At 35.8% G+C, this 16,106-nt stretch overlaps 1 protein-coding gene and 1 long non-coding RNA gene across 2 annotated transcripts; both read right to left on the bottom strand.

Moving 5' to 3' along the window:
* Nucleotides 1-3,031: 3,031 nt before the first annotated feature.
* Nucleotides 3,032-3,281, bottom strand: LOC119067775. Its single transcript, XR_005086034.1, has 2 exons — nt 3,216-3,281; nt 3,032-3,185 (listed from the first exon to the last, which is right to left on the bottom strand). It is a non-coding gene; the product is annotated as an uncharacterized LOC119067775 (long non-coding RNA).
* A 2,550-nt stretch (nt 3,282-5,831) lies between these two features.
* On the bottom strand, nt 5,832-14,344 carry LOC119067762 (EH domain-containing protein 3). Its single transcript, XM_037170894.1, has 3 exons — nt 12,920-14,344; nt 6,608-6,781; nt 5,832-6,530 (listed from the first exon to the last, which is right to left on the bottom strand). Exons 1-3 carry the CDS (start codon nt 14,142-14,144, stop codon nt 6,328-6,330), a joined length of 1,602 nt encoding a protein of 533 aa, XP_037026789.1. The 5' UTR covers nt 14,145-14,344; the 3' UTR covers nt 5,832-6,327.
* Nucleotides 14,345-16,106: the final 1,762 nt, after the last annotated feature.

Genomic DNA, 16,106 nt, shown 5'->3' with positions numbered 1-16,106 from the left:
TCTTAATCGCTACACTATTCCTGTCAACTGACTTCTCTACATTAAAAGGAACACCCTTCTCACGCAAAACCTCAGACAAGGCACCGTTTACATCAGTGCAACCCCTGAAAAAACTCAAGTTAGACCTAATCACATTAACTCCATCCTTTCCTTTCGACTTATTACTCAACACAACATAGGGAAAAGCAAGTACCCTCATCCAAGAGCCTAAATCATCTTTCTCTATCAAAAGCTCGATTTCCCTAGTAAGCTCCTGACAAACAACCGTCCTTACAGACTTTTGAATAATCCTAGTCAAAGGAACCGTAAGTCGGCATCTATTAAGAAGCCAACCAAAATCGTTCAAAATGTCTGAATCACCCTCTAAAACCGGAAATACATTCCTACTCTCACTACTATCATTCCTATTCCCAAAAGCCACACCACCAACACTTCTAAAATCATTTCTATGCTTCCTCATATGAACACTAAGCCCATGGCTATTCTTCGCAATGAAACCGCAGCTCTCACAAAGAACCCTACCAAATGAAGACTTTTCCTCTGTCAAGACACAACTAGACTCCGGAAAGCTATCAGGAAATTTCTCCTTGCACTTCCTGATGTATTAGACTTGCAATAAAACGATACCGTTTACCGTACATCGAGAAAGTCAATGCACCTGATCAGTTACTGTTTCTTGCTAGGTCAGTTTCAAAACAAATAAGATTTTTTAGTACCGGATATCCAATTCATCTAATCCGAATGCATCATAAATAATGATGAAATCATCATCACAATGATGTGTGACACACGACCAAATAACTAGCGAAAAAAAAGAAGGTTAGCCGCTACATAGACAGACTATATATAAATGTTGTACATCAGTCGATGTACTATGTGCATTCAATAGTTTAATGGGATGTTCTTGCTGTTCATTTCAATCAACACGAAGATCAATGAAATATAAAATACGCTTTTACACCTTACTTATAATTACCTCATAAAAACCGATACAAATTGGTGAAGTTAATGTCGCTTCGATGTTTATCATGTATATAAGGTCAGCATCACATTATTATCGTGCCACTATCAATATATAAAATGGATGTGTGTGGCTTTTTTAGCGCGTCACATCTAAATAGTGTTCATCTCATTATTTTTATTATGTAATGCCAATAGAGAATAGAGCTGCAATTTGAATTTTAACAAGAAATAACGCAAAATCTAGCAACGCTTTGTGTTTTGCTTACGAAATGTTTATTGAGGAATTCCGGCCGGATCCAAAACAATTGTGGCAAAATTGATAGACACTTTTCTTCTCAAGTAGGTGATGGTTTTTAATGGTTTGGATGATGATTTATTTGCTTGTCTCTAATTAGAAATTACACAAGGAATGTATAATACGAAGCACATTTTAGACGGAGTTATTTGACTTGATGTGATATATCGTCGTCGCAATGTCAATTAAATAAGAATTTTAAGTGGAACTGACACTGAATGTACGAATTTTGGATCTAAATTTTTAATTTAAGGTAGTTGAAGCGTCTATAAAACATATATGCTTTACATGCACAGTCTGGTAATATCATCATCAGCTTAGAGCCGAATTTTCATCTGAAACACCGGTTCGAAAATTTGTCATATTTTAGCTGGATCATTTACCGTCGAACAGAGAGGGCTCTGACGCCCCACGAGTAAAATCAGCTTTCGACGACGAAAAGGTCAACAGTATCCAACAGTCTGCATAGGATACATCCGTTGGAACATTTTTTTCAGTTTTTCGTTTAGTATGGGGGGGGGAGTACCAGATTTTTCCCATTTTAAACGTTTATCGTGTAGCAGGAGTCATTACCGATCAAATGGTACCAAATTCGCCGAGTGCTGGTCCATAAGTCCACTTCCACATCCGTTGGAACATTTTTTCAGTTTTTCGCTATGGTACTATGCCAGGGCCTACTTTTTGGAAACTAATTTCTTGAATTTCTTGAAATTTCTCGAATTTTCTCGAATTTCTTAAAATTTCTCGAATTCGAGAAATTCGAGAAACTTCAAGAAACTCGAGAAATTAGTTTCTCGAAATTTCTTGACATTCTCGAAGTTTCCTGAATTTCTTGAATTTTCTGGAATTTCTTGAAATTTCTCGAATTCGAGAAATTCAAGAAACTTTGAGAAATTCGAGAAATATTTCTCGAAATTTCTTGAATTTCTCGAAGTTTCTTGAATTTCTCAAAGTTTCTTGAATTTCTCGATTTTCTCTAAAAGTTTCTAAAAAGTAGGCCCTGTACTATGCACATCCACTATGGTACTGTTGGGGAGTTGACCTCTTGTGATGATTATCGTTGCTGCGATGATTTTATGAAAAAAACCAAATTCTAGGGTCCATTCAAGTGCAGTGTAATATCATTTCATTGTGTCACCTACAGCTTCAGTAGAATTTTCGCATACTTTTTTCCTAACTGTTTCTCACCCCCACGTCGTTTAGGAAAAACTGTGCTCCTAACTTATGCTAAAAGGATTTTTTAGCGAATTCTATTCCTATTCGCTAAAAAAAAGCATTTTAGCATGCGTTAGGAAAATAACTATTTCATCATTCATACCATTATAATCACCACCCACATTTCATCAACTCTATTCAAATCGTTAGCACTTTGGTGTATCCAAATATAACGCCGCACACAAATTCGCCCGAAAGTTGGGTTCCGTATTTTTTGTGATCCGCTGAAGGTTTGCGTTACCTTCGGTGTTGATATACTTTGGCTACCTCTCCCACAGTATACAGAATTGATCTACTTGCAAAACATTGGGAAACATTCCTAATAAAAAGTACCTTCCCTGTTGCCCTGTTGTCCGCAGGATTTCCTTCGCCGTAAGAATGGCCCACGTAGAAGACTAATAAGGCTCGAAACGGGTTCGGGTTGACCTGATCAGTTCAGATTATGACCCGAACCGGAACTAAGACTTCGGGTTCAACCCGAACTTGACCCGAACTTGACCCGAACCTAAATTTTCGATTTCGGGTTCCAACCGAACCCGACCCGAACACGAAGTTATTCAACCCGTACTTGACCCGAACCCGAATTTCCATTTCGGGTTTGACCCGAACCTGATCTGAACCCGAAATTTTCAAGTAGATCAGGTCCGGTTCGGGTGACCCGAAAATTTTACACTAAAAAATGCCAAAAATTTCGGGTTAACCCGAACCGGACCTGATGGTTCAGGTCAGGTTCGGGTCAAACCCGAAATGGAAATTCGGGTTCGGGTCAAGTACGGGTTGAATAACTTCGGGTTCGGGTCGGGTTCGGTTGAAACCCGAAATCGAAAATTTAGGTTCGGGTCAAGTTCGGGTTGAACCCGAAGTCTTAGTTCCGGTTCGGGTCAAGATCAGGTTCGGGTTCCGGTCTGACCGAACCCGACCCGTTCCGAGCCTTAGACTAAAATCGATTCCATTGTATCAAAAAATCATTAATTTACAGAATTAAATTTTTATTCTTTGCAGAGAAAAAAATATTAATTTTCATTTTTTTTTGTAATTTTCATAAAGATATTTGCATTTAAACACAATAATTATTACACAGAGACATTCATAAAGTGACGATATAATTGTTTCAAAGAATAAAAACTCCATATGTCTCTCGCACTCTCTTTGAACAATTTTCTCTTTTCTCTTTATAAATAAATTATTTACATTTTCGACGTGGCATTTTCTTCTCTTCTTCTTTTTTTTGTAGATTTTATCTTCGTAATTTTTTTTTTATCATTTCTCATAAATAATTTAGTGTTAAAAATCTTAAAATATAAAAAAAAATTTGTTTCAAAGTAAAACTTCCATTTTCGTAATAATGTGACGTGTGACAGTTAATAATATTATAATGCTTCATTAGGTAAATAATTTGAAATGATTTGCATTCTTTTGTTGAAAACTTTATTTACTTACAATTAAATAGTTAACTGAAATTGAAAATAATTTTTTTTATGCCATGCCGTAACACAATTCGACAGATTCCGAATCTTAAGGCCCGTCATTGGGAAATGACAGGACAGTTTCCCGAAAATGTATGGAAAACTTTATCACAAAAATTCACCGAAAAGATTCAAAGAAACTCACCCATGATGCTTTCCATTGTATTCGTGCACCGTCTCTTTATGTCCCCAAGGCATATTTAAACACTAAAACACTTTTTACTCGATGCAAAAACAAAAAGTTTTTTTTTGTTTTGTCGCGACAAAAACACAGAAAATATTTCGACACAACTGTGACACTCCGCTACTATAAGTACTAGAATTAATGTTTGCTGTGTTCACTTCGGCGGTAAAATATTTTCATTCAAAAAAGTGTCGGACGTTTAAAAACAATCATCAAACAGTTGACAAAGGGTAGCGTATACATTCAATAATGCTCATCGACCATTTTTTAAAGCTTTACGAGAGCTCAGCGGACATTCTCTCAACGATGGGAGAGCATTTATTAAAAATTTAGCCTCTCGTAAGACTGCGCTGAACGTAAATAAATGTTCGTTCCTCTTTAGTAAGCTAAGAAGACTTCGCGAAGTCTAATTATGCCACCTCTTTGAATAAAAATATCGGCTGAGGTCGAATAATTCTCCGCTTAAGCTCTAATAATTCTTCGCTGAGCTTTAACAAACCTCCGCTGAGCTCTAATAATTCTCCGCTAGGCTTCAGGAAGTGTCCGTTGGGCCTAAGCAAGTTGCAGGAGGGCTTAATGGAGCGAATCGGACACTCAGCGGAGATCTGCCAAAGCTAAGTGGAGTCTTATTAAATCATAGCAACAATTATTAGGTATCCGCTGATGCTTATTGAGTGTTCGCTTAGCTTTATTGCCTTACTACAACGTGCTAAGGTCTGACGGACTCGTACTGAAGCCTAGCGGAGAATTATTAGAGCTCAGCGGAGGTTTGTCAAAGCTCAGCGGAGAATTATTAGAGCTCAGCGGAGGTTTGTTAAAGCTCAGCGGAGAATTATTCGACCTCAGCCGATATTTTTGTTCAAAGAGGTGGCATAATTAGACTCAGCGAAGTCTTGTTAGCTTACTAAAGAAGAGGGAGAGGTTACAATTTTAATAAATGTCTACCATCGTTGAAGTGTCGGGCACTTTTTTGAATGAAAATATTTTACCGCCGAAGTGAACGCAGCAAACATTCATTCTAGTCCTTATAATAGCGGAGTGTCACAGTTGTGTCGAAATATTTTCTGTGTTTTTGTCGCGACAAAACAAAAAATAAATTTTGTTTTTGCATCGAGTAAAAAGTGTTTTAGTATTTAAATATGCCTTGGGGACATAAAGAGACGGTGCACGAATACAATGGAAAGCATCATGGGTGAGTTTCTTTGAATCTTTTCGGTGTGAATTTTTGTGATAAAATTTTCCATACATTTTCGGGAAACTGTCCTGTCATTTCCCAATGACGGGCCTTAATAGCAGATAAAGTCAAGCGAACTGTCGGAATTAAAACAATAAGAACAAGACATGATCATTGATCAGATCAATGAAAGTTCTTCATCGAATTTAACAGAGAAATGATAAACAGGTGGAAATGATACCCAGTATCAGCATCACGTCTTTATCATTTCTTTGTTTTTCTTTTCTTCATTCTTTGTATAAAATAAAAAATTGTTTTATGTTCGTCTCATTGATATACGGCATCTTCACAAATGTGCATCTCGTTGCAGACAAGTTGAATTTTCGTAGCGCACGTCTTAATTTTCCAAGTGTGCTACAAAGACTTTGTGCAACACGGGTGCACAATTATACATTATTTTCGTCCCGCTTTTTATCTTGTACACAAAAAGAGGAGTTCAAATATTAAATTTCGATATTTTTTTTTATTAATCATTTAATCAACACTATAAATTGTTTAGGCTTTATAGCACATTATGATGCACATGACATTTATGTAAAGAAAAAGAAACGCAAAACGCGCAAAATATAAGGCTCTTTTATTGTGTGTCTTCGTACGGTTGAAGTTGTAGTAACATCCTAAGTTCCTTTTTCTAATTTTTCGTTTTGTTTTTGTTTTTTTAAATTAAATTTTGTAAACAACAAAACTTCCGGTAATTTTCTAATCATCAAAATTTGTAATTTTTTCTCTCTTCCACCCTTTCTTGTATAAATTTCCAACGAATCGTTTTTACTAAAGACTAACCATAAATTTGAAATTTAAAAAATTTCCATTTTCATGTAAAATTTGCATATAAAAAATACTTATCTACGCAGCAGTGGTTGTACGAAATTCCCATTCTGAATTTTTCTGTTATTTGAGTGTATAATTTTGTAGTTGCCCAATGTCTTCGTATTACATATTTGTTTACTACAAGTTTTCCTTCTTTAACTTAACCTCGTTTCGATGGCGGAATCAAATGTTCTGGTAATACATTCGGCAATTCATTTCCGTCCAATTTAACGTTTATTAAATGCATTGCTAAGGCAAACTCTTCGGCATCCAAAAATCCGTCAGCATCAACATCGGATAGTTTCCAAATTTTGCTCAACACCGAGTTCGGTAATTTGGATTTGATTAGTTCGGATTTGGCGGCTATTTGGGAAAATTAATTTTTGTTTTGTGGAAATAAATCGAAATAGTTGAAAATGGTAACATTTCAATGAATTTACCTGCTCCAGTTATTTTCCCGTCGACAGGATTTAATGACTCGAATAGCGGGTCCGTCTTTGCACGATCTCTGTCACAGATCCAGTCATGTTCGCCGAATCCAGCGTCGATACCTTCACCGCGTTTATATCCAAATGGTGATATAACGTCGTCCACGACTCCCTCAAATGCACCACCTGTAAATGATTTTTTATATTTTAAAAATGTGTGCAAAATTTCGAGAGTTTCGATAGTCATTCCTTACGGACAACAAAGAAAAAACGCGGAGCTTTGAACGGTACAAAGGCAACTTAACGGATAGATTTAGTTTTTTTTTTTACACAACAGTGTAGACACAAGCGAATTGGTGACTCTTTAATGGTCTTCATTTGAGTACGGTCTAAACCAAAAGATAGATGAAAAGTTGAGAAAATGGGAATTGATGTTTTTCTTGGAAATTTGGAGATTGTAGTTGGAAAGATAAAACCCGTGCAAGAAGTCGATTCCAACGTGCGGTAGAATCTAGAAGACACAAAATATGGGTGCGCTTGGGTAACGTTCGAATTATATGATCTCATTTTCTATAAGTTCCTTCGATCATCACTATGACAGAAGAACGAATATGGCAAAAGATTGTACCGTTAAAAGTTCCCTTCATCTGATGAAGTTCATCATCACTCGAGAAATGAACTGTTATGAACATTCTGAACAAACTTTCATACTCATCGTTCTAATAATAACTGCCTCCGAACAGACTTTGTTTTGATAATTTCCATTTCGGAACATTTTTATCACTTCCGGTGATACAGTGTGTGTGTGTGTGTGTGTGTGTGTAAGTATTAAGCAACGTATTTTTTGTACAAGTTATGTTGCTGGGGAACACAAAAATTCACAATTCACAATTCTGTCGCAATTTTCAAATTCTAGACGAATTCTGAGTTCCTATCAAGAATTTAGTACATGCACTGTACATAGGCTTTTACCTTTTTAAATATTAAAATCTCACGCTTGTTATAAGAATTCTATTCTTCATTAATCTATCGAAACATCAACATCAACATCAACAATAAACTAATTGATTCTGAATAATTAAACGACAAAGGTATTACGACTGTTTGCTACCCCATATAATAACCCATAACCCTGACATATATCAAGAAAAGGTATTCCGAATTTTTGTTATAAAAACTACAAATGTGTCCATCCCTTCGCATCCCTTCGAAAAAATATAATTAAGCTAGACAGCCGCTTTAATTCCAGACCCGCACTGGTAATACTGACGATCGAGTTATGGCCGATGCACCTTTACAAAATTTCTTCCAATTTCGCCTCTGTTGCTGAATTCAGGACGATTCAGCATTGAGAATCTGTTTCGATCCAATTTTTCCATGTTTTAAATATTATTAAGCATTTAATAAAAACTTCGTTAAGCGATTAAGCGTCAATGAGGCATTAAACAATGAAAAATTTGATAGAAACAGATTTTCAATACTTCGTCTGTATTCCTCTGTTATACGAAATTTCGGTGCCAAACCATTCGACAATCAATTTTATTTGAATGTGAAAACATAATCTTAAAACAAAAAGGGGCCGCCACGCGTTATGAGAGAGTTTTGTTTTTTAGCTTTTTAGCAGTTATTGTCGTTTATCAAGGAAAGTGCACCCAATCCGTAAATTGTACGGTATTATACCCTGTCCACTTGATGTGACAAAAAACTGCTTTATTATGCACATCCACCGAAAGTGATGATATAGAAGGACTGATGAGGCGACATAACTACACGGTCAATATCGTCAGGAACGATATTATCGTTTTTTAGACGATAGTATCGTCTAAAAAACGGTAGTATCGTTTTTTGGACGATAGTATCGTTTTTTAGACGATAGTATCGTCCAAAAAACGATAGTATCATTTTTTAGACGATACTATCGTCTTAAAAACGATATTATCGTCCAACAAAATTTCATCCAGGACGATAATATCGTCTAAAATTATAAATTTTAAAATATTTTCAGGATGATATTATCGTTTTATTGACGATATTATCGTTTAAAAAAACGATAATATCGTTTTTAAACGATAATATCGTTTTTAAACGATAATATCGTTTTTAAACGATAATATCGTTTTTTTGGACGATACTATCGTTTTTTGATGATACTATCGTCTAAAAAACGATATTATCGTTCAAAAAACGATAATATCGTTTTTTTGACGATAATATCGTCCTGTATGAAAATATCCGCTGGACGATATTATCGTTATTTTCTTTTTCTTAACAAATTTATCGTTATTTTGGACGATATTATCGTCCTGGGCGATAATTTTTGGGACGATAATATCGTTTTTAATTAATTAATTTTTTTAAATTTGAGATGATAATATCGTCCAGGACGATAATATCGTTTTTAATTTATTTAAAATAAAAATTCTAGACGATAATATCGTCCTGGGCGATATTATCGTTCTGGATGGTTGTTGAAGACGAAACTCAAAATCTTGTAGATAAACACCTTTTTATAGACGGAAAATATATATTAAAAATTGGTTCATTTGGTTCCGTAAATTTAAATTTCATATAGAAAAATGACACAGACTAATTATGACACGATGCGAGAAAAAAAAATTAACTCCTAAGTTCCGACACCGTTCCGGCGCCCGGCTCGCATTGCGGCCCTCCGCTTCGCTCCGGGGCAATGGGCCGGATCGCTCGGCGTGTTAAAACGCTTTTTATGTACAATCAAAGTTGGTATTCATTTCGTAAAAAGCTGAATTATTTAGGGACGAACTAAACGCCTTTTTTAAACACTGATGTGTAGGTGATTTCCTCTGACAATTGTTTTTCGATATTTTGGAAGAGAATTCGGTTCTTGCTGCACCTCTGTGTAAAATTGAGTCCTGGACAATATTACCACCCAAAACTAAACGATAATATCGTCCTGGGCGATATTATCGTTTTTTTAAACGATAGTATCGTCCTGGACGATATTATCGTTTAAGTAAACGATAATATCGCCAAGGACGATATTATCGTTTTGAACGATATTATCGTACAGAAAACGAAAATATCCATTAGATTTTCTAGAACGGTAATATCGTCCAGAAAACGATAATATCGTTTTTTGAACGATAATATCGACAAGAAAACGATACTATCGTCCAGACAATATTTTAGAATTTTTCAATTTAGACGATATTATCGTCCTGGATGAAAATTTTTTGGGCGATAATATCGTCTTTTTGGACGATAGTATCGTCTAAAAAACGATAATATCGATTTTGAGACGATACTATCGTCCAAAAAGACGATATTATCGTTTTTTTGGACGATACTATCGTCTAAAAACGATATTATCGTTTTTTAGACGATAGTATCGTTTTTTAGACGATAGTATCGTCCAAAAAAACGATAATATCGTTCCTGACGATATTGACGGTGTGGAAATGTCCCGCCACCAGAAGGACTCATCAGTAAAATTAATTTGCCATTAAACTAAACAGCTCGTCGATGGAAAAGATTTTTTTTTTTGAAAATTTCTTAAAAGGGGCTGCATAGATAGCGGTGAAACGTGTGAACCATTCATAAATTATTTTATGACATTGGTCAGGTCACCAACCTATTATGATTTAAGAACAATGAACGATCAATTTGGAATCATTGAAGAAATTTTTGCAATCATTTTTTCTCATCTAATTTTATCGTAGCCAAAATATCGCTTAAATGTACCTTGTAAAGCGAGTTAAAATATTACCCGTTTTCATTTACGATAAGAACACGATTTTTCATTATCTATCATCAATGTCCTACCTATATTTGAGTTATATCATCATTAACATCATACCGTACATACGTATGCATACCGTAGGTACATCATAATACGAGTCAAGAAAGAAAAAAAAAGATTACAAAATATCGTACCTCGATTCGGCAAAGATAAGAGTAAAATATTTTCCCTGTCGACATTACATTACGTTCGGTTGCCAACATAAATGATATCAGTGAGGTGTTGTATGAATAAGGTTCGCTTCTTTTGTTGCTTATGTTCAATCGGTACAATAGAAATGTAGCGAAAGAAAGAGAGACCGAAATGCACATTTTTGTCGAATATTCTAATTTGCACATTTTGCCGGTTGCAATTTACTTATTTAAATAAAATTGCATTCCATTTAATGGAAATGTTTATCGCCGATGTGGTCTTGCTGAAAATGTTGACCCAGTTAGAAAATGAATTGTTGTATGAGTATTCCAAACATAATGGCTGGGCTTAGCGTACTAATCAAAAATTTACTTATGTCTCTAATTGACTTTTAATTAACAACTTAGGCTTAAGGTTCGGAATTTTCGGACAAATTGTTTATAGCTTTTTGTAAATGTATAATTGCCACAAAGTAGCATTCGATGTGCGGCATATGAAGCCATTTTTAGAAAGAATGTAATTTTGACTCGTGTACAGTTTGAACCCAATACAAATCTGACATCCAATGATATCTGATATCTAACATCGCATGTAGCGACACATATTACCTCATAAGATGGAACACATAGATGATGTGACTTGCAAGTGCAACTCCAACTGTAATATCACAGAGAACATCTCATATATTCCGATAACATGTTTTACTGACACACTACTCATAGAAATAACGTCAATTACTAACGACCCCGTAAATCCGGTCTCCTTTTCTTAAGATTTTCGAAACTCCACAACCGTACAAAGCACAAGGAGGCACGAATTTTATGGATGGATGATCTCATCATGAATTGTCACACAGCAAGACTCAATCAGTGAAGATTTCTTCTTCGGAACAAAGAGCCCGAAGCTCCAATTTGAATTGCTATATTTCTTGTTCGATTTGGATCTTTGAAAGTGTTTCCACTGTTAAGAGTGATATCGCCAAATCTTCAGGTGATTGGAGAACAAGCGGTATCCGATTTTAATGAGTGATAGCTCGTTGGATTCGTCTTTCAATTCTAAGACACACGTATCTTTCACTTTTTCTAAAAAAAAATGTTTTCTGTGAAAAGCGTTCAAAAGTGAGGACATGTCAGAGGGTACCGAAAACAGTTTTTCGACAATAACTCAAGAAAAAAATGATTTTAAATTGTTGTAATGTTGTACGAATGTCGGCCTTGGAAAGACCTACAGGTATAGAGTATACGCACCGCTTGGTGCGAGTAGATCCACGAGAGTTACGACTAAAAATGTAGTGAATGTTCGGAGAGTCCGCCTTCTCTGCAGCTTCGATGTTCCACGAAACTGAGTATGGGGTGTTGTAGCTGGCCTCACCCACTATCGTTCCACATATAAATGAACCCAGTACTATTGTGCTACAAGCCCACAGAAGTGTTGGAAAAAAAGTTGGTGTGATATTGGTGGTCCGATTGAAAAACTAATTACAACACCTCATACTCAGTTTCGTGGAACACCGAAGCTGCAGAGAAGGCGGACTCTCCGAACATTCACTACATTTTTAGTCGTAACTCTCGTGGATCTACTCGCACCAAGCGGTGCGTATACTCTACCTGTAGGTCTTTCCAAGGCCGACATTCGTACAACATTACAACAATTTAAAATCATTTTTTTCTTGAGTTATTGTCGAAAAACTGTTTTCGGTACCCTCTGACATGTCCTCACTTTTGAACGCTTTTTACAGAAAATAATTTTTTTTAGAAAAAGATACGTGTTTCTTAGAATTGAAAGACGAATCCAACGAGCTATCACTCATTAAAATCGGAGACCGCTTGTTCCCAAAGTTAAAAAAATCACCTGAAGATTTGGCGATATCACTCTTAAGTCGTCTGTTAACGATTCGAAAATATCAAAAACCATTTTCTGAACACCTATATAACTTACGGGCCATAAGGTCGTGTACGCTACACAATATCTATAAAAGTGCCTACTAATCTCAGAGCAGACGAACTGCTTTGCCTTTAACGGTTACGTTAAGGTCTGTTTTTCATTTGAAATCAAACAGAATTTTTTTTATTTTAATCATAGAGTGGAAGGTAACTTATTACGGTGTACACAACAGCGCACACAGTGTACACATTATGTTTTAAAATGGTATACGATCGAATTTTTCTTATCAAATTGTAATGTGCATTGACTTGAGACGTGTTGAAAAGAAAAAAGGAAAAAAAAAGAAAACTTGTGATACACATCGTACACATCACAAGTATTGACTTTAGTCTCTGAAATTGGTAATATGAAATGGGTAACTGAATGAATTACTGAACTGAACAAATGAATTGCTTTTCGATGATGTATACCGTCGACCTTGTATGCGTCAACAATCCAAATGAATTTTATATTTATAAAATTAGATGACTCACCTTTAACAGCACTTTCGGCAACCAAATTCTGTTCTTCGTGCGGAATCATTTCCATCAATCGGGCAATATCGATAGCTAACATACTATCTACAACTTCGAGTAGATTCGGCTTCAATGAGTGGAATTTGGTGAAATCCTGATGTTGCAGATGTTCTTGCATTTTACGAACATCCGGGAAATCTCCCGGCGATATTTGATGTTCCCTTTGAATGCGATCGTAAATTTGACCCAAATTTTTGATCAATTCCTTCTTTTTACTGTCCTTGCCGAATACCGATGGCATTTCTTTGCGCAATTCGGATATGATGTATGCATGAACTTTGGCCAGTCTGGCGCGTTTTATTAAGTCGTTCAGTTTCCTAAGGGCTGCGTTACGCGGTAACGATTGCAAATCTCTGAATAAGTCCTGTTCTTCGTCTTCGAATAGCCTTCGATTGACGTCGTAACGTAACGGTTGGTCCCAAAATGACCCAATGTAAACACGAGCCACTTCGGGTGTTTGTAACACTTTACCTAATGACCACATCAAAGCACCGTAAACTCTCATCAACTGCTGATGATCAATCATATCAGCTTTGTTCAGAATAATTCTAATTTTGTCATCATGTCCTTTAAGAGCCTCAATAGATCGTCGAAATTCGTCGGATATGTCTAGTTTATGTGCATCGAACAGCAATATGATTCTGTCCACCCGTTCGGCAAACCATTCCAACACTCCGGTGAAATCGTAGCCGCGATCGATCCGTTGCTTCTCACCTGACAAAATTCCAGGTGTATCAACAATAGATATCGCCTGTAGCACTGGCGAACCGACCGAAGAACATTGGAATCGGTTTAAAAATGCATTTCCGTACTTAGAGAGCGGTCGAAATTGTTTTTTCGGATCGACGACTAATGCATTACCCGGAATCACGCCCTCTTTCTCGTCATACATTACCGCAATAAATCTATCGGTAGTGGGCTCCGGGCCTATTCGAATACCCGGAAAATCGCGCTCAAGCAAGTACCGAATGAATGTTGTTTTGCCTGTTGAATATTGTCCAACAAGTAAGATCATTGGCTTTGCATCGAAGTCGGGATCCTCCAGTTTCGGCGAATGGAAATCGTGGAACTGATAATGTTCCTCCAGTGGTAAGAGTTTACTTCGATAAATTTTCTTCAATTCACCGACGACATTCTCCACCACTTCGACTTGGGCCTTTTCTCGCTTCAGAAAACTAAACATTTTTAATTTGAATTCACTTCACAGCCAATAATTTAAATATTAAAGAAAAAATATTGACGTCCCCTATCACTGCACTGATTTAAAACTCCGAATGAATAATGAATTCAGTAATAAAGCGAGAGATATAAAGTTATGATGTGACGTAGTCTTTTTCAGCATTTGGACACAGCACGCCCAGTGAATAATGACTGAAATATGCTACAAAAAAGAATGATATAAATCATATGAAGTGAAAATGAACCCAGTCGCCACTATGTTTTCCAACATTCCAAGACATTTCTATGAAGGTAGTGACGTGACGAAATATGGAAACAGAAATTTGGTGTGTGTCAAATTCGGTGCACTAAAGTGTATTGCACTAAAAAAAATGAAATTTTGGATGTTCATTAAAATCGCCCAATTTCTACGAGTAACCCGTAGAAAGTACGTTTTGTATGTACAATTTACGGATGAGTAAACCATTGGTCTTATCGCGTTTTTGGGGGTTTTATCCGTACGTTGATGTACACTTTATTCGTCCATTGTTGTACATTTAATTCGTACTTATCATGTGGCAGATTAAATGAAAATGTTAAAAAAATAATCTGACGCGGGTTTGATTCGAAATTACGCAGAGGACAGCCACATCAAGAATTCAAAACTTTGATCTGATGAGGCCGATCAAGGTGATTGATAAATGAAAGGTTGCTCGTAAAATTTGCAACTAGTTTGTCTACCATTCTCATTTGGCAGTTGATGTTAGTAACTGACACGATGTTATGAATTGTTTGTCGTGTCAGTTATTAACATGAACGTCAATATTTAAAAAAATTTGCCAACTTCGATTTGAAATTATACTTTTGGGAAATATAAGGCGGGAAATATTTAATTATAAAATAAATTTTTTACAAAATCTAGAAGTTGAACTTACATTTTGATACGTTGTATCTGAAACTAAAAAAGCACCACTGTGCCAATCAATTATTTACTTTACTTTACTTTTCAACCGTTAATTAGGAGCTGGTCGAAATACACTTTGATTCTTTCAACGGCCTGTTAGCAGGAAAGTCTTTGCCTGGAGTGTGAGAGGTACCCGGTTCAAATCCATTGAAAACTTGTTTTTTTTTTTATTATTTATTTTTGCTTGTGACATCTTTTCAAAACTAAAAAACAGATGATATGATATGATTGTATCATTACGAATCATTAATTAGCTTTGATCTATTTTTAAATTGACAAATAAACGTCAAAATCTGTATGACACTTACTGTATGTTTTAAATGTACATGGTGTAAGGATGAGTGAACCATTTGTCTTATCGCGTTTTTGGGCGATTAAAACGTAAAACTTTTTTTTGGGTGTGCTGTGTAATCGACAAAGTATTTCAAGTAAAAAGATTTCCTTTGTTTTCAGCTCTTTTCCCATTGTCTTAAAATGTCAAACTTGCATTTGCTACCAATTTCCCTTGATTGATTCAATGTAATAGAGAACATTTTCGAATGCAAGTTTGACATTTTAAGACAATACGAAAAGAGCTGAAATACAAAAGAAATTTTTGGTTAACGTTACATTGCTATCTGAATCAACAGTTAGTCGAAATACCAATTATACATACTTGATATAAGTGTGCAGAGAACTTAGTGAAATCAACGCATTGTCCGCCATGTAACTTAGCAATTGTATTTACATTATTGTGAAAATGTAAATGTATCAAAATGGGATTAGTTGAACAAAAGCACTCCAGCTTCAAGCATTAGGCTGGCCTCACAGTCGTCCGTTTTCCAGCCGTTTATTTGACTGTTGGAATTAAAACAATTGAAAAATCATTCAAACAATAGAAACGTCATGTAAACATAGAGCTAAACACTCTTATGTCAAGCGACAAAATGACTCCAGTTTTTATACAAACATGAATGCAAATTTGAAAATGTATTGTTTTGCTTCATCGTACTAGATCAGCGAAAATGTGTACTTCAACTACAC

Source organism: Bradysia coprophila (genome assembly GCF_014529535.1).
Source record: "Bradysia coprophila strain Holo2 chromosome X unlocalized genomic scaffold, BU_Bcop_v1 contig_128, whole genome shotgun sequence".
In the NCBI taxonomy this organism is placed as follows: domain Eukaryota; kingdom Metazoa; phylum Arthropoda; class Insecta; order Diptera; family Sciaridae; genus Bradysia; species Bradysia coprophila.
Note: the sequence above shows the minus strand (reverse complement) of the source record. Positions and strands in the feature narration are given on the sequence as shown.